Here is a 24633-nt window from a genome sequence, read left to right as displayed (position 1 = left end):
AACTGAAGTGGCTGTAAGCAATTTAGCAACAAGGAATCTATATAGACTTGTTTCTTTGAAACCTTTTTGATTATGTCATTGCATTAGTTCGGCCTCTCACAGATTATGCAACAAGTTTAGTCAGGGACATGTGGGAAATACTGCTAGGAAATTTATTGTCACTTTTATAATTGTTCAATTTGCTTTCTTTCAGAAAATTCCCATGAAAGATTTCCATGCAGAAATACGGGCATACAAAGATGTTGAAGACTTCCTTAATAGTACACTGTTATTATTAAATCTGCAGCAAAGTGGTTTAACAGAAATCATCGATGCAATGTTAAAAAAGCTACATGAGAATTCCGATGACGGGTCAGAGTTCACTTTAGAGGAAGCAAGACATGCTATATTTACACAAGATTCAGGTAATAAATACCATAGAGGAGATCTTGGATAGTGTTAATACATAATTCTAGTTACTTTTTTTTTTTTTAACTTTCCTTGAAGATTAGCCAGTATTTTTAGACCATCATACTAATATTAAAATCTAATGGTGATTTCTGTTTATACTTTGAACTCTTAAAAAACACATAAAAACCCTTTTAAAACTTCTATATCTGTTGAAATTTAAAACATGTGTAAAACCATTTGAGGTTCTGACTTAGTGCAGTGTTCTTAGAAATCCTGTGCATATAAGACATTGGTGCTTATCCATAAATTTATGAATTCTCAAGTGATCCTTTGTTGTTTTTTGCAGGTCACTTTCCCTCCCAACCCAAAAGTTACTTAGGTACTATAGATAAAGTAGGGGAAAGCTTATGTAGCTGTGATTAGAAATTCTGAAATTTTTCTCTTTCTTTGTTTTTTATTTATTTATATGATTGTCTTCAATCTTAATGAATTGTGACATTACACCATCATTTAAAAATACAAAAATAAACCTTTACGATATCACCAGTTTTTATAGCAACACAATTACAATTATATTGAATTATTTCAAAATTAGAATTTTATTACCGCTGCCTCCTTACAATACCAATTTTTTTTTTTTAAAAGAATGAAATTAAGTGGTTTACTGTTTATTAAATCTATCTTTTTAACAATTTTAAATCCAATAATGAAATATCTTCTGAGAACATTACTGTGATAAAGTTTTTAAAGAAGCACTTTAGATGTTAATTGTATAACTGATTTTATTATGCCACCCCCAACAGATCAATAACAAAGCCCGTATCAAAGTAATTACATGTTGTAATGAAGGCATTATTTAATAACTGTTTCGGAAAAACGTTCCCTCTGAAAATCTAGATAAAACTGCTGTATCTCTCAATCACAGCGGAGACAGTTCAATAATCAATACCATAAAAATCATAGTGGTCCTTTTTGATAAATGAGATTATTGTAAATTAATGTAGTATATGTCATATCCTTCCCCAGTCATTAAGACTGCTATTTATATTCTTGTCAGAAATGGTCATAAAGAGAAACTAATTATTTTTATAATATTTCAGCAGTTGTATGAATTGATTCAGATGTGTTTCTCCGTGGTTCTATATCCCAAAACATTTAAACCTAGCATAGATTAATCTCTAATAGTCTACAGTACTACATATAAGGTTAATGGGTTTTTATATACTATGCTCATCAACAGGTTGGCTCGATTTATAGGAATTAAAACATGAATTGAAAATGCCATTACCAGTTTTCATAACCATTTGCTCGCTGAACCTTGATTTGTTGAATAATCTGTAAATCAATAAAGCAAAAGTTAACACATAATAATTTTTTTACCACCAAAGTGTGCCATGCATCTTTGTTTTTTATTATTAAATTTTATACAAAGATGCCATCAAATGTAATTGGATATTTTGCCTTTTTTGCTTTTTTCCTTCACATAAGGTCAATTTGCTGAAAGAACCCCCCTTATCATATATTGAAGTATTTTACAATAATCATAATAACTTTATGTAAACTAGATACACCCAAACCAGCTAACACCCTTATGATTGTATGTAATACATATACTTACTTTTTGATTTCGTTTTTTTCCCCATCTTTCTGTGTGTTTTTTTTTTAATATTTTGTTGTTTTTGTTGATAGTATTATAGAGTAAGAGTTGTTATAATCATTTGTGATTGGTAAATAAACCTCCTCTTGAACATTTCTATGTTTATTCTGTTTGAACTGGTGCTGGCTTTGTAGTATATAGTATGTTTATTTTCTGTACTGTTTTGTTCCAGTTCATGATAAGAATTTGTCAGGTAGGTTGGTACAAGATAAAGCTAGTTGAAACCTTTGGTATTTTATATTTTCAAACCTTGTCAACCTTTTTGCTCCTTATTTACCAATTTTCAAAGTTTTATGTTTAGCATTTTGTAAAATGAACATGTGAAAGTGGAACAGTTTACAGTAACCTGTATATATAAACATGCAAATTATGCATGTAAAATTCATCTGTTTTTCATTGAATTTGAAAAATATCTTTTTGAATTACAAATTTACACCAAACACAACATTTGTTATTTTCACATGGTTATGTTATGTCACATTTATTTATGTATGAAATATGAAATATGTATCCTCCTTTATAAAGTGCACCACCATTTTGATAATGCTACAAATTTTGCAAGTAAGATACCGTAACAAACAATTACACCATAAAGGATTGAGTGTGTATAAAGGAGATTTCAGTTTGAGACCACAAAAATTATAATACATGTACATTTGATTACATGCACTAACTATTAAACAAGCAACAATTCTTTTACTAGCTAATCATGACAGAGTGATAACTGTGAAAAACCTGTTTGGCTAAATTAATTCTAAGTTTATGAAAGCTCTACAGTAAAGCGTAAGTTAATAATGGCTCAAAGTTTTTTATCTGCAAAGTACACGTTCAAATTGTGCAATTGTAATGATGAAATTTCCTGGTCACCACCAAACCTATGCAAATGACATTCTTTTACTTCAGGGTACTTATTCCCATATTATTGTACCATTACTGTGAGCCCCAATCCTTACCCTAGCACAGCCATTATTTATGCCCAACCTAAATCTTTGGCTTTATTACAATTTAAGTTGATAATTTGGTGTATGACAAATTAAAGTTGATAATTTGGGGTATGACAAGAGTCATTTACCTGTCTTTATCACAGGATTTAACTAATAGACACATGTAAATAGAGAATATCATATGGCTTTTTCAATATCGAATCCGTAGCAACCCGAGACACCAATATAATCCCAAGAGCTCTGCTCGAGGGATTATATTGGTTGAGGGTTGATACGGTATGTGATATTGAAAAAGCCATATCATATACACTTTATTATATACATATACCTCAAGTATTTTTTTTTTTATGTGATATGACGTCATACAGATAAGGAGGTTTGAAATGACGTCATACAGATAGAGGTTTGACATGACGTCATACAGATTAGGGTTTTGATAAAGCTTTTGCAACAGTGACTACAATCGATGATGTGACGTCATACAGATTAAAGGTGTGATAAAGCTTTTGCATCATCACGGGTGGCTGATACAGCACGCTTGCAATTGATTGTATTACACATACAATTTATCTGTATTTACTACTAAGTATATAATAACAGAAGTTACAAGACAGATGTTACAAGTGAAGCAGGATCTGTCATCCCTTCCCAAGCATGTCCCCTTTAAAAAAAACTTTATTTTAAAGAGCAGGGCCCACTAAGGCCTCATCTTCAGGACATTGATTGAATACTTTCAACAGAGTGAATTACCTTGTTCTTAATTTGAACATGCATTATCTTTTGTGCTAGTCAAAATTTTAGTTTAGATTATTTTCACTGTAATGACTGTATGTAATTGTGATGCAAACAGATATTGCCTTGGTGCCCTAAAAATTTATCTGAATTATGTATCAAAGGGAAAATCAGGAGTAAAAATATTGTTGTAATTAAGTCTCCATGCTTATTGAAACATTATAATATTTGTGACAATTCTTTTCTAGACTATTTCAAAACCTTTAATACCTCTGACAGATCATCTTAATTGACCGCAGTAATGACCATAGAATCTTTTGTTTTTTTGTGAATTTTATCATTATAAAAAATCTTTTTAATTCATCAAGATTAATTATTTTTTCTTGCAAAAATGTGCAATCACTATGCATTTCATCCTGTATGCAATGGAAATGTGCTGGAATATTTATAAATATTCATGAGAAAAGGTAACCAATGATCTGTTGATGCTCATTTTTGTTCAGAAAGTAAGAAACCAAGCAAATATGATGAGGAAATAAAACATAACTTAAAAGAACATACAAAAAGATGTAAGTTAGAAACAGAACAATCACGTTGTGGACACAGTGTATTTCTCAACAATTTTTCACTGCAATTGATTGTTTAAAAAAAATAATAAAAAAAGATAAACTTTGTAAGAATTGTAACGTATGCTGCAAAATAACTAGTTGCAAAATACACACAACTCATTTTCCAATCCAAAGACACAATTTACTAACTGACATTTTTATCTTGGATGTTTTGTCTGTTTAACCTGTTTTATGCCTTCACAATGTCAATTCAAAGCATTTTTATCTTGTTGACATTTTTCCACTATTTAAACAGTTGACTTCTTATATGCAAGTTCATTTATATTTCTTGAAGTTATTTTCCAAACAAAATTACTGTAATACGATATAAAGATTGAATGTTTCAACTTTCATCGTGTTAATAACTTAGACATTAGATATATGATAGGACCATACGAGTTCATATGCATATGGTCATATCGTCCTGAAAATACCCACTTCTCTTTAATTCATAGTTTATAAATGAAAATTTTGAAATGACAGTAAATTTTGTAGCTATTGACAAAATAGAAAATTTATTAATATCTTGTGTAGTAACATGTTTATTTTTTCATTCCCTTATTGTGCAAATTGCTCTGGAAAAAGTGTTCAAATGTTCAAATGCAATAAAAAGTATATGGATTCTGATACATCATTCCATTGATAAACATAAGTCATGCATTAAGGTATTAGAATCTGTATAGAGCTAGTAAAATTAGGTGTCAGTTTAAAACCAGGGAGTGGAAAAGACTAGAATCATTAGCTTCCACTTACAGTTTTAGGTACCAGTGAGAAAAAAATAGAAAGATGTATTGAGCAGTGTAGTGAGGCCCCATAAGTGCCTCCAGATTACTACAAGGAATGGAAAGGAAATTGTATTGCCTATCCTTGGTTACTATGGATTCATTTTAATTCATGGGATATCAATTTTCATGGATTGGGGTTATTTTTGGTGAACCAGAATTTGTATATTGATAAGAATCCTTTAGGTGAACCACAAATTTTTATTTTTCAAGGAAGTACAAATTTTCTTAAGGACCCTTGCAGACTTAATTTGGCAAAACCACAAAATGAAATATCCTTTAAATAAACAAATAAGTTTCTTGTATATATTTCTCTATTCTAAAGGTTTTGCCACTAATAAGGTGGCCCAGGTTATGAATGAATCTGTTAATAGTAAGTTCTGCTCATGGGTTTAACATTGGAAAAGCTGAAAATATCTTAAATAATATTCAGGAATAGTTGTATTAATGATTTAGATATGCATGATCTATGTTAGTTGTCATAAAGTGTCGATGTAAAGTAGAAATATTAGACTTTCTGTTCCAATAGCTTTAAACTTGTCAACTGTTAGTATGGAATAGATGGATGAAAGTTTACATTTTAAATCTAAGAAGCAAGATTTTTTTTAATTTCATGCCGCCTGTCTGACATTTGGGTAACAAATTGTCTCTGACATTTTAACTTGAATATGATTTCTATTCTAAAGTATTTTAAGATTTGAAAATATCTTTTGAGGATATATTGACTTTCATTTCAGTAATTTAACTTAAGACATTCCATCAAATAATATTGTGAGTGTGACAGAGATTAGGCCTACTTGGTAGCAGTAGAACATTGCTTTACATGTAATCAATTTATTGTCTTAGATTTTGTTTATTACAGCTCAATTTAGATAAGTCTGTTTAAGTCTGTGTTGTTCAAATAATGAAATGAAACTTCATATTAGGAAAAATAACAGTTGAGAAAGTTCAATATACAGTTAGATGGTAAATCAATAAAAAAACAAACCATTAAACACTTGGGAGTATATTGAATGGTAAATGGAATTGAGATTGCTAAAAAGATGACATGAAATTGAATTTTCAGTTTACAGTGAAACCTATATATATCTTTATTCTCACAAAGCCAATGCATTACATCGGTGCAGAGATAACAAATACAACAATAAATATTTATATGTACACAACAAGCGAGAGAGGTTACAAAAGTTACAAGCCAAGTATTTATATTTTTTATAAACGAACTAAACTAAAAGTGAAGATTAATATTTTTACAACTTTTGTATATTTCGTTAGGAAAACGTGGGGAGAATAAATGCTGTTTCATTTCTTCAAAATTGTTGCCTAATATTGCTGAAAATTACACCCAAGTTTGATAGCCCTATGTTTCACAATAAAAGATGTAAAAATGATTTGAAATCCCTGAAAGCAGCAGTTTAGAATAATGTGATGCATTGACCCTTTTAATATCTTGAAGGGTGATGGATTTGAAACCCATGAGAGGTGATTTGTTTTTAAATGTGCTATCCATTACTACCAATCCTTCCAAAGTGTTGCAGTATATGTAACTGGCTAGCTTCTGATATATAATGGTTGCAGGTTTTCATGTGAAATTGCGTTTTAGAACATATGACATCAATCAGTTTGAAGGTTAATTATTTTATTTTTGACTGACAGATTACCTTTCAAATTTGTCCAATAAATTTCTTTTTTATTTCTTGTTTATTACTTGTTGTTGTATTGTTTACATCAGTGGTTACAATTAAAATGAAGACTGAAGTAAGAAAAGGAATGCTAATGAATGTTAGGTTAAGTTAAAGTAGAACATAGTTGTATCAAGGTGAAAGAAATAGTTTGAGTTATCTCCCTTACGCTAATTAATTTGCAGAAATATCAGAAATTATAATTACTTAGATTTAGGGAAATACATTGTATCAGTGCATACATGTTTGGAAATCTCTCTTTGATAATGTGAATAGTCTACCACAATATTGTTCAAATTTCTATAGTTGAAAGCATGGCCCTACAATAAAGGGACTCCAGTTACAAATAGTAGACATTTTCTGAATGTTGTATGTTTTGGACATGAAATAAGTCTAATTGAGTTAAGCGAAGAACTAACCAGTTTTCATATTATTCAGATTTTTTTTCAGTTCATTTGAAGAATTTCTGTTGAAAATTAATTGCCGACCATTAAGTAACTGTAAATGACACATGATTTATTTTTCAGTGCATACGTTGAGTAGAACAATCCAGGGTACAACAACCAGTGAAGATAGTGGCTTTGATTTTGATCAGTCGTGGATATGTGCCATGTAAGTCACAATGTTTTATAGCACACTTATACAACATCACAAGTTTTAAGTTCAATAGGAATAAATAAGATTTAAAACCTAAAATTGTAAACTAGGCTGTTGGATTGCATTATTTGGATATCTATTTACATAGCTCCTAGCACCAATTGTTTTCAATTGACATGTGTTTTGCTGTTTACCATCTACATGCTAAAGAATAAGTCCTTGCTTTAAACTGATGGGATTAGATGCAGGAGGGTCAAGTGCTAAAAAACAATGCTTTAACTGTAACAACTTCATGTTCATTTTCCAAGTTCGAAATCTCTTAGTGTTGTCTATGTTTGTCTTTTTAGCTCTTATGAAAATTTGAGAATAATTGCAAATCTTTTCAAGCTTCTGTCATGCAAAGTACATTGTACTTGATTTAGTACAAAGTAGTTTGAATGTAGAATAAGATATTTATGATTGAAAGCAAGATTAAGTAAATTTGCAGCTCAGTTGTTATTTTTGATAATGAGTTTTAGCACCTAATCAGCTCAAATTGATTGTATATAAAATACCAGTTTCCATAGCATACATAAAATAAATGAAGGATTTTTGTACTGATTAGGTGTTCCTGACAAAGTAATTCTAGATAGTGAAAAAGAAAGGCAGTGTCTGCGCGTACCCGCATGCGGGTACAAAATAGTCAAATTGCCATTCATAGGCTACATGTACCCACATCCGGTTTATAATAAAGTGCCATCAGATCGGAAATATAACGTGAAATATAAACGGAAATGATGGATAATATGGGGATTTCATGTATATATATATTTTCACGTTTCATTCCCGATCCGATGCCATTTTATTGTAAAACCGGATGTGGGTACGCGTAGACTACGAACGGCAATTTGACTATTCGTACCCGCATATGGGTACGCACACACACTGCCAAAAAGATATTGGTCTGAAAATGCTATTAATTATGTATTCTTTGAATGATCTATATACTGTAAAGTATTTAATATTGTAGGTGTGAGTTATCTAACCTGACAAAGAGATATGTAGTTATAGCCAGATTAGCACATCCAGCAAATCTTGGTAGTACTAGTCAGGAGGTCCAGCTGGTTATACTGGTCCTTACTCCTACAGTGGAGGTGGGTTTATAATAAAAAATCTACAATCAATTGCTAAATATGTAGAAATTAGATTTTACATTATTTAGATCAATTATTTCTAATAAGAAGCAAATAAAACATCCATATGTTAAGTTGATTGCATATAATATGTGACTAAATGCTGATATGGACAAGATCAACCAATTGAGTCAAAACTTTACTTATACTAGCTAGCAAGCAATAGTTCAAAAGAAAACCTTCCACCCTACCTAGACTCATTTACGAAACATTTATATCCTGTTTCCACTGATAAAAAATAAAAATTAATAATATGGGTACAAACAATCACTTGAATTTGAAGCAGAAAACATACAAATTTTGTAAACCTGTAGATTATCATGAAATAAACACATCATCAAAGTCAGAAACTAGGCTTTATATGCTCTGTGACTCTCTTTCACAAATGATTATTTGATTGATGCAATTTGACTGCAAAATAGTACAGTTGCAGTATAAACAGGAATTATAAAGTGACTAAATATTTTACAGAATTGATTACCAAATACTTGATTTAAATCATGGGACATCATTGCCAGTGGTGGTGTCTGCTAGCAGACAAACTGTTATTTATAAGTGGTTGAACAATAAATTTTAAGTGAAACAAAACCAATAAAGAGCTTTTAAGAAAACACAATTTAGAAAATAACACAAAATACTGATTATTTGATTTTGTGATAGAATGTTAATTTGGTTAAAACTGTAGTATGTTGTCTCTAGTGAATTTATAGACAAATATAATTGTATTAAGCTATGGGTGAATGGAACTTATGTACTATTGAAACTCCGCATAGTTTTATATTGGGGAAAATATTCCATTACATTTTAATTTAAAAACCTATTTAATGTTTTTCTTCTTCAGAAAAGTACAAAGAGTGCTCTAGAGACGGCCAGAACATTTTCTACATTATTTATTGACATGGACTATAGACACAAACTTTTAGAAGTGCAAACAGAGTCTGAATTCAAACAATTACTTCAGCAGAGAACAAAGCTGCTTAGCTCACATCAAGGACTTCCAGAAAACAGAAAATCTCATCTTGTCTTATCAGATTTTGAAAAAGATGAAGCTGAAGTAAGTTAAATATTCCATAATGGAGGTAAAAACTCATCCATTAAACTCATGGGTATACATACAAATGGTTATCAGTTTCCAATTTTTACCCTGTATTTTTTTAGGAATTTATAAAGGCATGATTTATATATATTTTGAAATTTAGTGCTCTTTTGTAGATGTAGGTAAAAAAAATCAAAAACCATGTTATCTTTAAATAATGTCTATAATAGAAAACTGAGTATCTTATTACCATGAAATAAAAAAGACAAATTATGAAATTACCAACTCTGAGGAACATTCTAAATAGAAAGTCCATAGGCAAATAGCAAAATAAAAAGCTCAAACACATCAAACAAATGGATAACAAATGTCATATTCTGGACTTGAGAGTTTATTATTTGTACATTTGACTGTTGAAAAATAAATATTTATTGATAATAATAATTTCATATAATTTCGTTGATGTCAAAAATTCAAGATAAAACTCACCAAAAAAAATCAACATTTTATGGTACTGAAAAAGAAAGACATGAAATCCTTAAATGTCTTTAATAATGCATTTCCAATTTTGACCATGTATGGATATACTTTTTTTTTACGTTGAAGTAAGCTGTTTGTTCTTAAAATGAGTCATTAACTTACTTCTTTAACAAAAGTACATACATATAAATGTTAGTAGGAAATACATTTGTTTTGTAACATATTTTAAGTACATGACGAATACAAAATTGTTAATTCAGACATAAAATTAGGGAGGATTTCAAACAAAGCGTTTCTTTTTTAACATGGTTATTAAGAACCATTTGTTCATATATAAAACAGCTGTGAAGAGATAATTAACAATTTAACTGCAGAAGGAAATGCAGCTATTGATCAGTATTTAACATTTCAACCTTATTTAGGATGAGAACATATTGATATGAGTTTGAGACTAAGCTTTGTACTAGACTGACAAACAGAGACATATATGAAGCATACTAAGTAGTATGGTAACAGTCTTCAGAAAAGATTTAAAATACACCAAGTCACATGGTAACAGTCTTCAGAAAAATATATCATCCAACTCTTATATAATATTATGATCACTTTATACATATATATATATATGTTTTATAAGGAAGGATATATGAATAACTAAAAAAATGGAAACTGGAAAAATAGGTCTTCTGAGTTCAACAAATTAACCTTCAAAAAACTTTTTTTAACATATCCATCTCTTTCATTACTTTCATAAAGAAGAGGGGGTTTTCAATTTGAATATCCGATTTTCTTCTATATTCAGCTCGCCTGGCCCAAAGGGGCAAGTGAGTTTTTCTCATCACTTAGCATCCGTTGTTAACTTTTACAAAAATCTTCTCCTCTGAAACTATTGGGCCAAACTTAACCAAACTTAGCCTACGCCATCATTGGGGTATCTAGTTTAAAAAATGTGTCCGGTGACCCGACAAACCATTCAAGATGGCCGCCATGGCTAAAAATAGAACATAGGGGTAAAATGTAGATTTTGGCTTATATTTCTAAAGCCAAAGCATTTAGAGCAAATCTGACCGGGTAAAATTGTTAATAAGGTCAAGATCTATCTGCCCTGAAATTTTCAGATGAATTGGAGAACCCATTGTTGGGTTGCTGCCCCTAAATTGGTAATTTTGAGGAAATTTTTCCGGTTTTGGTTATTATCTTGAATATTATTATAGATAGAGATAAACTGTAAATAGCAATTATGTACAGCAAAGTAAGAGCTACAAATGAGTCAACATGGCCAAAGTGGTACATTGAAGACCCATTGGTGGCCTTCGGCTGTTGTCTGCTCTATGGTCGGGTTGTTGTCGCTTTGACACATTCCCCATTTCCTTTCTAAATTTTATTACCAAAATGGTCAGTTGACCAATTAAGGAGAAATTGCCCTTTATAGTCAATTTTTAACAAATTTTTGTAAATTTTTGTAATCTTTTTCAAAAACCTTCTCCTATAAAGCTACTAGAACAAATTTAACTAAACTTGTCCACAATCATTATTAGGGTATCTAGTTTTAAAAATGTGTCCGATGACCCCGCCTGTGAACCAAGATGGCTGACATGGCTAAAAATAGTTCATAGGGTAAAATGCAGTTTTTGGCTCATATCTCTGAAACCAAAGCATTTAGAGAAAATCTGCTGGGAATAAAATTGTTCTATCTGCCCTGAAATTTTCAGACTAATCGGGGAACTTGTTGTTGGGCTGCTGCCCCTGAATTGGTAACTTTAAGAAAATTTTACAGCTTTTGGTTATTATCTTGAATATTATTATAGATAAAGATAAACTGTAAATAGCAATTATGTACAGCAAAGTAAGAGCTACAAATGAGTCAACTTGGCTAAAGTGGTCAATTGACCCGTTAAAGAGTTATTGTCCTTTATAGTCAATTTTTAACAATTTTCATAAATTATGTAAATTTTTGTAAAATTTTACAAAATATTTTCCGCTGTCACTTCTGGGCCAATTTCATTACAGATAGAGATAACTTTAAGCAGCAAGATTGTTCAATAAAGTAAGATCTACAAACACATCACAAACACCAAAACACAACTGTGTCATAAATCCATCTGTGTCCTTTGTTTAATATGCACATAGACCAAGGTGAGCAACACAGGCTCTTTAGAGCCTCTAGTTATTTTTCATTGAAACTGGATTTTTATGTCCAGCCTATGATAGTTAAGGGGCATTAGATTATCTTTTTTCTGGTGTTTTCATGGGTTTATTCTTCGTCTATTAGTCAGTCTTGTATCATGTCAATTTTCATGCCCCGGCCATGGCAAAGGGGGATTAAGTTTTACCCTTTTCCGTAAATAGGTACGTATGTAGGTCCCAAAGTTGGTTTCCGTTTTCTAACTTTAGTTTGCTTTATGCAATGCAATACCAATATTCAATTTTACTTACTACTGATAAATTGAATCAATCTTTACCATTCAATGCTTACAAGCACTTTGATGATCTTTCTAGGGTTATGCCCCTTTACAAATGAAAAAATTGCTGAATTTTTTTTTTCTCTGTTTCTCTAACTTGAGTTTGTCTCAACTAAATGTAATGCAATGCATATATACTGCTTTTTATCACAAAACTCAGTCTTCAATTTTTTTGAAGCGTCACTTTTACAGTTCTTGAGTTATGTCCCTTTACAGCGTTTTATGTTAGGGGGCATCATCTGTGTCCCTATGGACACATTACCCATTTATTTTTGTATAGTTAGTTTTACATGAAGGTGTGGTCACTTCAACTTGAAACTTAATAGACATATTCATTATAATGTGCAATTTTGAATTATTAATTGCACACCAAATTATGGATTTTACTAAAATAAAAGATTCACTGCATTCTATGATAGTGAGAGTATAGTTCATTTTCAAAATAAAGTATTTGGGTAGGTATTTAAATGAAAGTAAGTATACATGTTCATAGATAGGTGAACATTATATATCAAATGACAGTTTACATAGCCTGATCACACAGTTTTCTGAACATGGACATAGGATAGTGTGAGAATGGTGTCCTAGTGACATATATGCTTGTTTTTATCTAATATAGTATGTTGAACAGTGATTTACATTGATACATTTATGATTGCCTATATTTTTAGATGGATTAATCATATGAATTTTCTACTTTCAGGAATCAAAATGTCCCTTAGGTAGGGGGATGATCAATGATCTGAAGAGAAGGTTACCACATTACTGGTCCGATTATAAAGATGGTAAGATAATGGCTCTTGTGGACTTTTATAAACTTTCCTGTATTTTATGGGCCTCAGTGGTTGAGTTATCTAAGTAGAAAATCAGTAGAAAATTAAAAGTGGAAATGGGGAACATGTCAAAGAGACAACAATCCAACTAAAGAGCCAATAACAACGGAAGGCCATCAATGGGTCTTCAACACAGCTAGGAAATCCTGTACCTGGAGGTGGTTCTCACAACACAGCTAGGAAATCCTGTACCTGGAGGTGGTTCTCAGCTGCCTCCTTAATAGAAATGTGTACTAATTTAGTTTCACTGAACGTCATACTAAACTCCATCTAGTATATCTCTAGCCTGTTAACACTGTGGTTGTGAGTTCAAACTATGCACATTTGATATTGACTAGGATTGACAGTTTTCCAGGGAAAGCCAGCGGTTTTCTCAGGGTACTCTGTCTTTTCCAGGGAAAGCTACCAGTTTTCTCAGGGTACTCTCTCTTTTCCAGGGAAAGCTAGCGGTTTTCTCAGGGTATGCTCTCTTTTCCAGGGAAAGCTAGCGGTTTTCTCAGGGTACTCTGTCTTTTCCAGGGAAGACTAGCAGTTTTCTCATGGTACGCTCTCTTCTTCAGGGAAAGCTAGCGGTTTTCTCAGGGTACTCTGTCTTTTCCAGGGAAAGCTAGTGATTTTCTCAGGGTACTCTGTCTTTTCCAGGGAAAGCTAGCGGTTTTCTCAGGGTACTCTGTCTTTACCAGGGAAAGCTAGCCATTTTCTCAGGGTACTCTGTTCTTTTCCAGGGAAAGCTAGCGGTTTTCTCATGGTACTCTGTCTTCCTCCACCAAATGTATTAGCCAATTGTGTTGAAAGTAGCATTTAAACAACAAAAATCATTCAATCAATCAATCCTGTATTTCACTGTAGTGTGATTACAATTAATGAACTATCGATTCTGATTCCATTTCTGTCTTTGATTAATGAATTAATTATATTACCCATGTGACATATTTCTGATTTTTAAGCTGATCAAAGAACAGCCTTATAGGCAAAACTGTTATTTTACTTATATACATTGTATATATAAATGTCATAAATATCAAATATAATTAAAAAAAAAACCAACAAGTGGATGCATAAATATTGATTTTTAAATTTGTTGTATATTTTCAGGTGTTTTTGGTAAAAGAACAATACACAAAGTCATATCAACGACGTTCTTCTTGTACTTTGCCTGTGTTTTACCCAATATAGCATTTGGAATGTTAAACGACAGTAACACAGCGGGTGCTATAGGTAACATTTGTATACAGTTAGAACCAACGTCCATTTTAAAATGCACAATATATATATTCACAAATATGTTCTGTCTTCACCAAAATATAAATCTAGAAGACAGATTGGTTGATATTTTAAATCTTTGAAAAGAAATACTTTAATCTTTGTTAGGAAAACCTATTGAAAATTTTATATAGTAAAAAAACAAGAGACAATATGCTATTTCTTGAAACTGACTACAATTTATAGTTAAAACTTATTGTATGTTTTGTATGAATTTCTCCGTTACCTATAAAAAAAACATACAAAAGTTTAAAATAACTTGCAACACTTTTCATTGAATATTTTATTGATTATATTTAAAAAGTGCATATGTTTTGCAGGAGTACAGAAAATTTTGTTCTCACAATGTTTGGGAGGACTTTTGTTTGCAGTATTTGGAGGACAGCCATTAATTGTACTTTTAACCACGGCACCACTTGCTTTGTACACAAAAAGTAAGTTTTTTACACATGCTCTGAAACATTCATTTGCTATATAATAACTTTTTTTTTAACACATTATGTGCTAAAATGGTTCCTAGATTGTCTCATTTTGGAATCTTGATTTATGGAAAATATATTGAAAATCAATATTATCAATGCTCTTGCAACTACATTTGGCATTAATGCTTAATAAAAAAATAAAATTGTGTCAAGGGCTTACAATAATATCCAAAGACAAATTTGAAAATTTTCAATTACCTATTATTTTTACAGGAGTTTTACCCGTTGGAAATACTTTTGGTTTAATATAGTATATTCTATTGGAACAATGGCCAATCTTGAAAAAAAAATGGTTAACACATTAGCAACACTACAAAATAAGCATCTTTGAGAAAACAAATTATTTTGCTGATTATGTTATTTGTAACATGGGGAATATGTATTTATCAGCAAATTGTACATTTTGCTTTTAATCTTATTGCCTTACTGGAAGTCCAAGATCAATTTATTCTTATTATTATATTTCAGTTATTTATTCCATATCAGAGGATTTTGATCTGGATTTTAATGCCATGTTTGCGTGTGTTGGACTGTGGAATGCTTTCTTTCTCATTATATATTCAGTTTTTAATCTCAGTAAACTCATGAAATATTCATCCAGGTAGGTAAATTTAACAAGGTGAAGAGGGAGGAAAATTATACAGATGCTTTTTTTCCTAATTCAATGGAATTAATGTTTGAAAGGATTCCCTGGAAATAACATGTTGTTTGTTAGAATTACTTTAATATAATGGCAAATGGATCAGAAACAAGTTTTAAAAAGTAGTATTATCTTTTTCATTAAAAAAGGGACAACAGAAAATCATAATGATCATACATAGATATGAATAACCTACTCTTACGCCATTAAAAATACCAAAAAAATGGGTTAGATAAAATGAAAATCCTCATGCACAAATAAAAAGTGAATTTGCTACCACTAATGCTCAGTGCTACATTGTTTACACATGCATTTACTTATTCAAAAATAAAAATGCATAATTCATGAACAGCCCAAACATTTCATGAAATATTAAAAATTTTAAAAAAGTACTTATCAAGACTAAAAATCCTCTGAAATATAGATTAACATGAATCTGTCATGTACATAGATAGAATAGAAGCAAAACTAATGAAAAATGTGCAAGTAATAACATTGAGGGTTAATTTGATTACACATATTTTTTTACTGTTTTCAGATCAACAGAGGAGATATTTTCCTTGTTCATAGTGTTTGCATTCTCTGCTGATGCCATAAAAGATACAGTTAAAGGTAAGTATTACGTGTTTAGTTATTATAAATTCCTAAAGTGTTGGTTATAATCTATCACACATGCATTTATTTAAAGTGAGTGACTTTGGTGGTTTACAGGAGTTGATGTAGGATTGTCACCCTAGTGTGCTGGTTGGTTATGTGTTCAATCCATTACTTGACAATTTAACGTGCTGCTTCTCCCTTAGAATGTGGCAGTAAGGAGTAAAATCATAGACTAATCTTGGAGTAAAAACAAAGTGTCTTGGTAATTTAACTTGTTTCCTAGGTACTGTTACCTTGTGTAATCTCGTCCTCGCCTTGTACAAAGCATACTCATATAACATAAATATCTCCTTGTCTTAAAATGCATCTAATATTTGCCACTGGATAATAGACACCAATTTATCATCATCATTTGTTTTCCAACAAGTTGTTGGTATAACATGATATAGTTTTGAAAAGAAACTTTTTTTCCAGAACTTGATACTAAAGCAGAGAAAATAATCCTGGAATTTTGTCAAGTAGTTTATAGAAATAAGAAGATAGGGTATGAGTGCCAATGAGACAATTCCGCACTCAAATCAAAATGTGTAAAAAAGTAAATAATTATAGGTCAAAGTACGGTCTTCAACGCAGAGCATTGACTCACACAAAACAGCAAGCTATTAACAAATTCTTTGTTACACATGACAAATATACTGAATGAGACATTGTTATTTAGTTTTAAGTTTATATCAATTTGCATAGGTCTGGATACTGTCAGAAATTTTGATTAATGATTATATTTTTATTTCCAGATTTCAATAAGAATTATTATAGCAGTTCCTGTGATAGCCTCTCTCAAGGAAGTTTAGTGAATCAAACAAACATTAGTGCTGTAACAACAGTCATGCCGAGTGTAAACGATACAACAACACCAGCAGGAAACATGATACAGGACTGTCTGAAGGAGAATAGTATCCTCTTCCTCTTGCTCATGTTGGGTACTGTCTGGCTGGGGATCACCTTATATAACTTTACAAAAACGTAAGTAGACATATCATTTTAATATCTGTTTTATTTTAGATCTTCATTCTTGCTTACTTTGGATACCAATTTTCATGGATTGAGAACAAATTTATTTTAATGGGTGATTGATTTCATAGTTTTTTGACAAATTCATGCCTATAGCAAATTTGTACTTTATTTAAGAATTGAATGCTTCTTTTTGTAACTTCATTGGGGTGTAAAAGCGTTGACCGAAGTACATTTTGTATGGAAGCGCGGAAGCGCTTCATACTTAAAATGTGCGCACGGTCAACGCTTTTACAACCCTATGAAGTTACAAAAAGAAGCATTCAATACTTATAATTACATTTTTTAGCTATGATCATGCAAACACGAATTTTATAATTGTTTTATTTAATTCACCTGTGCACTTTATTGTGGGACCATGTGTTATCATGAATGAAAAGTTTTATTGAGTGATGCAATTGCTTTAGGAATAACATGTGATGTGCAGTTAGCCAATCAGAATAAAGTATTATGATGAAACATACATCTAATGTAATTATTAAACTAAATTCAATTAATGAATCACTTATAGCCATTAAATCCATGAAAATTGGTACCCCCTGATATATAAAAATGTTATTTCATTATTTACTTTCCTTTCCAAGGTCATTCTGATGATTCTTCATAACCAGAAAATAAAAGGCCAAACAAATGAAAACGAAAAAACTAAAATTTCTCATTTTTTCAACTTTCATATTTTGGTCAGATGCGTATGCATTGTCACAGTGCACATTATGCAACTGCAAAAATGACAGAAGGCAAAGTTTGGCACTAATTGGAATACAAATGTAATTGTAATGTCAAATCAGCTGTGATTCAATCTTATTGTTTTGTTACAAATTTGGCAGCATAAAGTGAGGGAAATTAATATACAATAGTTTATTGTTATTGTTGCTTTTCATACAGAACTTGGCCATGTCATTTAATGTCATTTAGAGGCCATCAAGGAATTTTGTTGTTTCTGAGTAAATTATTATACTGGTCTTAGATGTCTTACTTTTCATACAATTCTTGATAAAGCTTTAAAAAAAATATTGTTTTTAAATATAATTTAGAAGTAGTCAAGGAAACTTGTTTTGGAATAATTTTATCAAACTGGTATTGGGTTATATCAATATTTTTTTTAAACATAAGTAGACTGGCTGTTGATTTTACAGTCTGTTTATTGTAGATGGAGAAGTCCACATTGGATTAGTACCATCATGGTATGCTCACTAACCAGTCATACTAACAAACATATATACATGTCAGGCATAAACCATGGCATTGCACAATAAGTTACATCCATGTTGTCATTAGCAAATTTGATGAGTAAATGAAAATTTATTGACAATGTTAAATGTTTTCTATGTATTTACAGCAAAATGCCTTGAGTGTGTAGGTTAAAGTAATATCCTTGGTTAGCTGGCTTGCTAGCTGTACTGTGAAGCCTTTATTAGGTTAGATATACTATCCTTGTTTCAGAGAAGTCTAGTCCAACAGACAGATAGATACTCTTAAAGTAGGGTAGTTTACCTAACTTAATAATGACTTCACAGTTTTGCTAGCAAGCAAGCTAACCAACAATATTACCTTGACCTACACACTCAATGCATTTTGCTGTAAAATTTGTATTATTAATGCCTCTGTATTCAATGCCGTTGTTTAACAGTTTATCTGTTGGATTTGATTGAATATATGTTGGAAACAGAATTACATAGCATATAGGATTGATAGTAAGTGTAGCTTTGATTGGCTATTAGTTCTCCAGTGATATGATGCATAATAACTTAGGTATTCAGTGTTACAGTGAAAATGGATGCATGAGTGGATATTTTGTTTAATGTGTCATTAAAAGTAAAAACATATACATGTAATACTGAACTCAAGCAGAGGCAATGAATGTACTGAGACTCAACATTTTAAGTACCCTATATCTAATCTCAGTCATTCAAATATAGATTTGAATCATGTCAATACATATTGTCTAGCATCTTGATGATAGAAATTAGTAATACAACTTTTTTCAAGGTGTGGATTGGGACACAATATGTAAACCAACCTTATAATAAATAAACTGATCATAGATACCAGGACTAAATTTTGTATATATGCCAGACGCGCGTTTCGTCTACAAAAGACTCATCAGTGACCCTCGAATCCAAAAAAGTTAAAAAGACCAAATAAAGTATGAATGGTTCAAATGTTTTTCATTTTTTTATGAATTTATTGTTTAATGTTTACATGGTGTGTGTGTGTCAGCCTCTGTCAAACTTCTTAGAAAATTAAAAATAACTAAAATTTTGAAAACACAAACTATGGTATAATAAAAAGAAAAATCATATTAAATATGTGAAAGATATTTCTCTAAACACAGAAATTTAAAATGCGCATGACTTAATTCTAACAATCGAACTATCACAATGTTTTGTACACATAAAGATAGTTTTACCAACTATTTCATCTTATTACATCTTCTCACATAAAAAATATCTTTATCACTACATAACGGAGAGAACATACAGTCGAAGATGTTTTGTACTCATAAAAATCGCTTTACTAACTTTTCATCCTATTTCATATTTTTAATCTACAGCATATTGTTAGACAGAAGCAACAATAAAAAGAGATGCAGCATTTAATTGTTTATACTGACTTCATCAGCTTGATGAAAAACAAAAATGTGTTTATTCGAAATATTCAGTTTTCTGGAAAAGATATTGCATATCATATTATTACAAACTTTTATGATAAAATGCACTTTGAAAATGGATTATTATTGGCTAAATTTTAATTTAATATTAAGTATGCATGGGATTTTGAAATTTATCCCTAAATGAGTGTGAAAATAGAATACTTGTACTAGATATGCATTATAATTTTAACCATTTATTATTCAGACACTAATTAGAGACATTACATTTTTAAGAATTCCTATAATTTATTATTATTTGTATATACAGAGCAGTAACACAATATTCCCAAAACTGGATTCATTTATATTCATGGGTACTAATTTTTATGGATTGGGAAGTTTATATTTTTGTGGGTATTTTACTTTGTGGTTTTATGGAATTAGTAAGTGCCAGTTTCCCATGAAATCCACTGAAATTGGTATCTCCCTTGAATAACAATGAATCCACAGTAGTATAGTCTAAAAATAGAGTGCACCATCATATCTATATATAGTGTATTACCCTCAGTTATACCCACCTCTAAATACTTTTAAAAATCAGTGGTTTCTTAAAAATAACTTTTTTATTTGTTAACATCCACATTATTTGGAGTCCGGTCTCATTGGCAATCACACCACATAGACTCCGGTCTCATTGGCAATCACACCACATCTACTTGTTTTCTATTAGTCTGACAATTACCACTTTTGATCATTAGCTAACTTGGTACTTCAGTTCTGTTTTATATTGGTTTTAAATCCATTAAATAAACTTCTCCATTGGATCAGCTGGTCTGTTAGTCTATGAATTATTCAAAAATAAATTTCTTTGCTTGCTTTTCTCTATTTATTTTTTAGATAGAAAGATTTTATCTGGGAATTGACTTGTAATATGTAGTTTATAACACTCCAGGTTTCTTGCTTCTGTTGCAAATGAATGGTTACATTCAAATTACTACTTATGTCATATTTAAGGGATCCTCATGCAAGACTTGTTGATTTCATTCAACAGTAAGCCATGCTTTTCTTCATGTTTTTAAAGCTTGTACACATAAATAACATATTTTCCTACAATGTAGTGCATTAATGTTAGTCTGTATTGTTCATGACCTTGAGTCCACCAGTCTACAATTCTTTTTCAACACTCTTGAGATTGTTACTATGCTAAGAATGTTTTATTCTAGTTAGGATTGACCTTACTACATTACTGTTATCATTTGATATTTTTCTGTTGGAGTTATTGGCCTTTGACCATGTTTGGTCTTGTGTAGCATTATATGATCAGTATTCTTGTTTACTCAATCAAACATATATCCACATAGAACATTATTATTTTGTTCTGTTAACAATATATCAGTTGTCAAGTAATCAGTGTTCATTATCTAGGTTACCAGTATACCTGATCTTCATTTAGTTATCATATTTCACATCATCTTTACTGAAACTTCTGTTATGTTCTTTAAAAATATTTTGCCTTATACACCTTTTTTTAAATAGAAATATCATTATTGATGGGTTGTCAAATATTAGCATTTAATTTATACGAAACCGGTTGAAAAATAACTTCAATATATTTTTAAAGTTTATAATTTATTCACAGATTACAGAGCTTAAAATGAGATAGTGACTGATTGTCTATTATTTTGTTTCTGCATGCTCATTTTGCTTTGGTGCTAAATCATTGACAAAAATAATGGCTTCAGTGGAACATAGTTGCCTATGGTTGATTGTTCATACTTACATTTACCTTTTATTTGGACCATTTTAGATAATATATAGAAGGACTTTGATATAGAACTATTAATTTATGAATTAATTATGATAGAAAATAATTGAAGAGTTTTCAGTATCCTTTATTGACTCTGATTAACCACCATTCTATTCTGTGTTTATTCCTTAAAACTTTGTGCAAAGCATTTTATTTAAGATTATTTAGTTTAATGGAGTTTATACTTTCCAGATACTCTTTTCTAGAATCACAATTTTTAACTTCTAAAATTGTAATTTGTAGTTGGTTATCTCCCTTTTCAGAAAGTAGAAATCAATGATTAGTGAATTTTTAAATCCATATTGATGTACAATGTACAGGTTTATAGGTTATATCATTTGTTCAATATATAGCTATCAAGAACAATACTCCCCTGAATGGTATAATTGTTTTATGAAACTGCAGAACCAAATAAGACAGTCAATAGAATTAAGATAGAACATAAACAGACCTATTTCACATAGTACTCTATGACTATTAAGATAGAACATAAACAGACCTTTTTTACATAGTACTCTATGACTATTAAGATAGAACATAAACAGACCTTTTTTACATAGTACTCTATGACTATTAAGCTAGAACATAAACAGACCTTTTTTACATAGTACTCTATGACTATTAAGATAGAACATAAACAGACCTTTTTTTACACAGTACTCTATGACTATTAAGATAGAACATAAGCGGACCTTTTTCACCCAGTACTCTATGACTATTAAGATAGAACATAAACAGACCTTTTTCACATAGTACTCTATGACTATTAAGATAGAACATAAACAGACCTTTTTCACACAGTACTCTATGACTATTAAGATAGAACATAAACAGACCTTTTTCACATAGTACTCTATGACTATTAAGATAGAACATAAACAGACCTATTTCACATAGTACTCTATGACTATTAAGATAGAACATAAACAGACCTTTTTCACATAGTACTCTATGACTATTAAGATAGAACATAAACAGACCTGTTTCACATAGTACTCTATGACTATAAGATAGAACATAAACAGACCTGTTTCACATAGTACTCTATGACTATTAAGATAGAACATAAACAGACCTGTTTCACATAGTACTCTAGGACTATTAAGATAGAACATAAACAGACCTTTTTTACATAGTACTCTATGACTATTAAGATAGAACATAAACAGACCTTTTTTACATAGTACTCTATGACTATTAAGATAGAACATAAACAGACCTTTATACAAAATTCTCAGAAATGATCCTGAATATGTTTAATTGTCATTTGTTCCATGTTTGCATTGTGTTCTGATTCTTTGTAAATATTTTTTAGGGTAAATTTATTTCTGTTTGATGTGATGCTGTTCTAATCTTATTTTAATTGTCTTTTGTTTATACTGTATCTTTTCTGTGGTAATCTGTTATGTAATAGGGAAAAGTGTGTTAACACCTGAGCAAACATCCAACCTCATATCTTCTTGCAAATTCTTTGACCTGACAATTAAACCATCCTGATCTAACTTTCGGCCCTATATTTTAATTTTGCTAATAAATGTGTCAGTGAACAAAAACCTCAAAGTCACACATAATGAGTTCATATTAATTTCATAGTAATTTAAATAATTTAATTACCCCTGATTTCTTTCAGAACACACTGTTTGAACTCATGATATGTAAAATTAAGGATTTAGTGCTCACATTATTATCAACCTAATTTTTCCTGCTATCACCTATCTTGTAAATAAACTCCTGGGAAATACTGTGTAGCAATGCCATTGGTATCCATGTTTGAATTAAACATAAATCATAATTTAATTGCAACTTTTATTTTATATATATACATCACAATTATAATTTGGCCCTTGGGGAAACTACTCAGCTAAAAAATTTAATTTTTTGCTCCATGCCTAAACCAAGAGCCTAGCTATGTGCATACTGAAAAGTAGCAAAGTATAGACCCCTGGCTTGACATCACACCAATCCAATTGGAACGATGGTTCAAAATAAATGCATGAGGCTATCAGGAAGCCTATGAGGCTATCATTCCTAGAGGCTATCATGCCTATGAGGCTATGAGGAAGCCTATAATGAGACAATGAGGAAGCCTGTAAGGAGGCTATGAGGAAGCCTAGTAGTGTTGATGTTGAATTGGTGTTGGAATGAATTTGTATGAAATTTGACAGTTTATCCCCAGAAATTCTTGGGGGATGAGTGAAATTTTTGAAACAACCAGTGATAAAATTTCATAAATGAAATCAATAAACATAATGCTGAGATTGCTTCCCCTGTCATGGCAATATTGAAGGTGAAAGGAGGGGTCGGTGGGAGGCAAGTTTTTAGCTAAAACACTATTAGCACTATTAGCCAAGATTATTCTATAACTGCTTAATCTGCATTTAGATAAATGAATACTCAAGGCAGCATACACAGGTTTTTAATACACAACTTCTTAATGGGATACTCCTAAGTGGGAGGAGTTAAAACTGCACCCAGATTAATGTATCAAGAAACAAAGGACAAAGGAAGCCAAATGCCACAAGTGGTCACTAATTAACAAGACATGTATATTTGTATTGGAACTGATGAAATTAGACCTCCTGCTAAGAACATGTGATAAACTTCATATCTAACTGATTGACATATGATAATAAATCTGTTTCATCTCAACAGCAAAGAAAATACACATCCTGGGAAAATCCTAAAATAATAACTACTGAGTAATTAAAATCAAATTATGTATAAACATAACTTATATAACATATAAGTACCTATTTATACAAAATTCTCAGAAATGATCCTGAATATGTTTAATTGTCATTTGTT

At 30.8% G+C, this 24633-nt stretch overlaps 1 protein-coding gene across 15 annotated transcripts in view; it reads left to right on the top strand.

Annotated features, from left to right (window-relative positions):
* The window catches only part of LOC139523364 (solute carrier family 4 member 11-like), a 74264-nt gene that overhangs the window by 39680 nt on the left and 9951 nt on the right, over window positions 1–24633 (top strand). For 10 of the 15 annotated variants that reach the window (XM_071317362.1, XM_071317373.1, XM_071317351.1 and 7 more), the window contains 10 exons: window positions 194–404; window positions 7323–7407; window positions 8402–8525; window positions 9406–9618; window positions 13246–13327; window positions 14471–14593; window positions 14959–15072; window positions 15589–15721; window positions 16299–16372; window positions 17152–17380. In XM_071317362.1, coding sequence (XP_071173463.1) covers window positions 194–404; window positions 7323–7407; window positions 8402–8525; window positions 9406–9618; window positions 13246–13327; window positions 14471–14593; window positions 14959–15072; window positions 15589–15721; window positions 16299–16372; window positions 17152–17380 — 1388 coding nt within the window. Of the gene's footprint in view, window positions 1–193; window positions 405–2219; window positions 2241–7322; window positions 7408–8401; window positions 8526–9405; window positions 9619–13245; window positions 13328–14470; window positions 14594–14958; window positions 15073–15588; window positions 15722–16298; window positions 16373–17151; window positions 17381–24633 lie in introns of all 15 variants that reach the window. The other 5 variants (XM_071317331.1, XM_071317342.1, XM_071317311.1 and 2 more) reach the window with 1 other exon arrangement.

The sequence above is a fragment of the Mytilus edulis genome, chromosome 1 (assembly GCF_963676685.1).
Source record: "Mytilus edulis chromosome 1, xbMytEdul2.2, whole genome shotgun sequence".
Taxonomy (NCBI): Eukaryota; Metazoa; Mollusca; class Bivalvia; order Mytilida; family Mytilidae; genus Mytilus; species Mytilus edulis.
The sequence above is the reverse complement of the archived record's forward strand: the minus strand, read 5'-3'. Positions and strand labels throughout refer to the sequence as shown.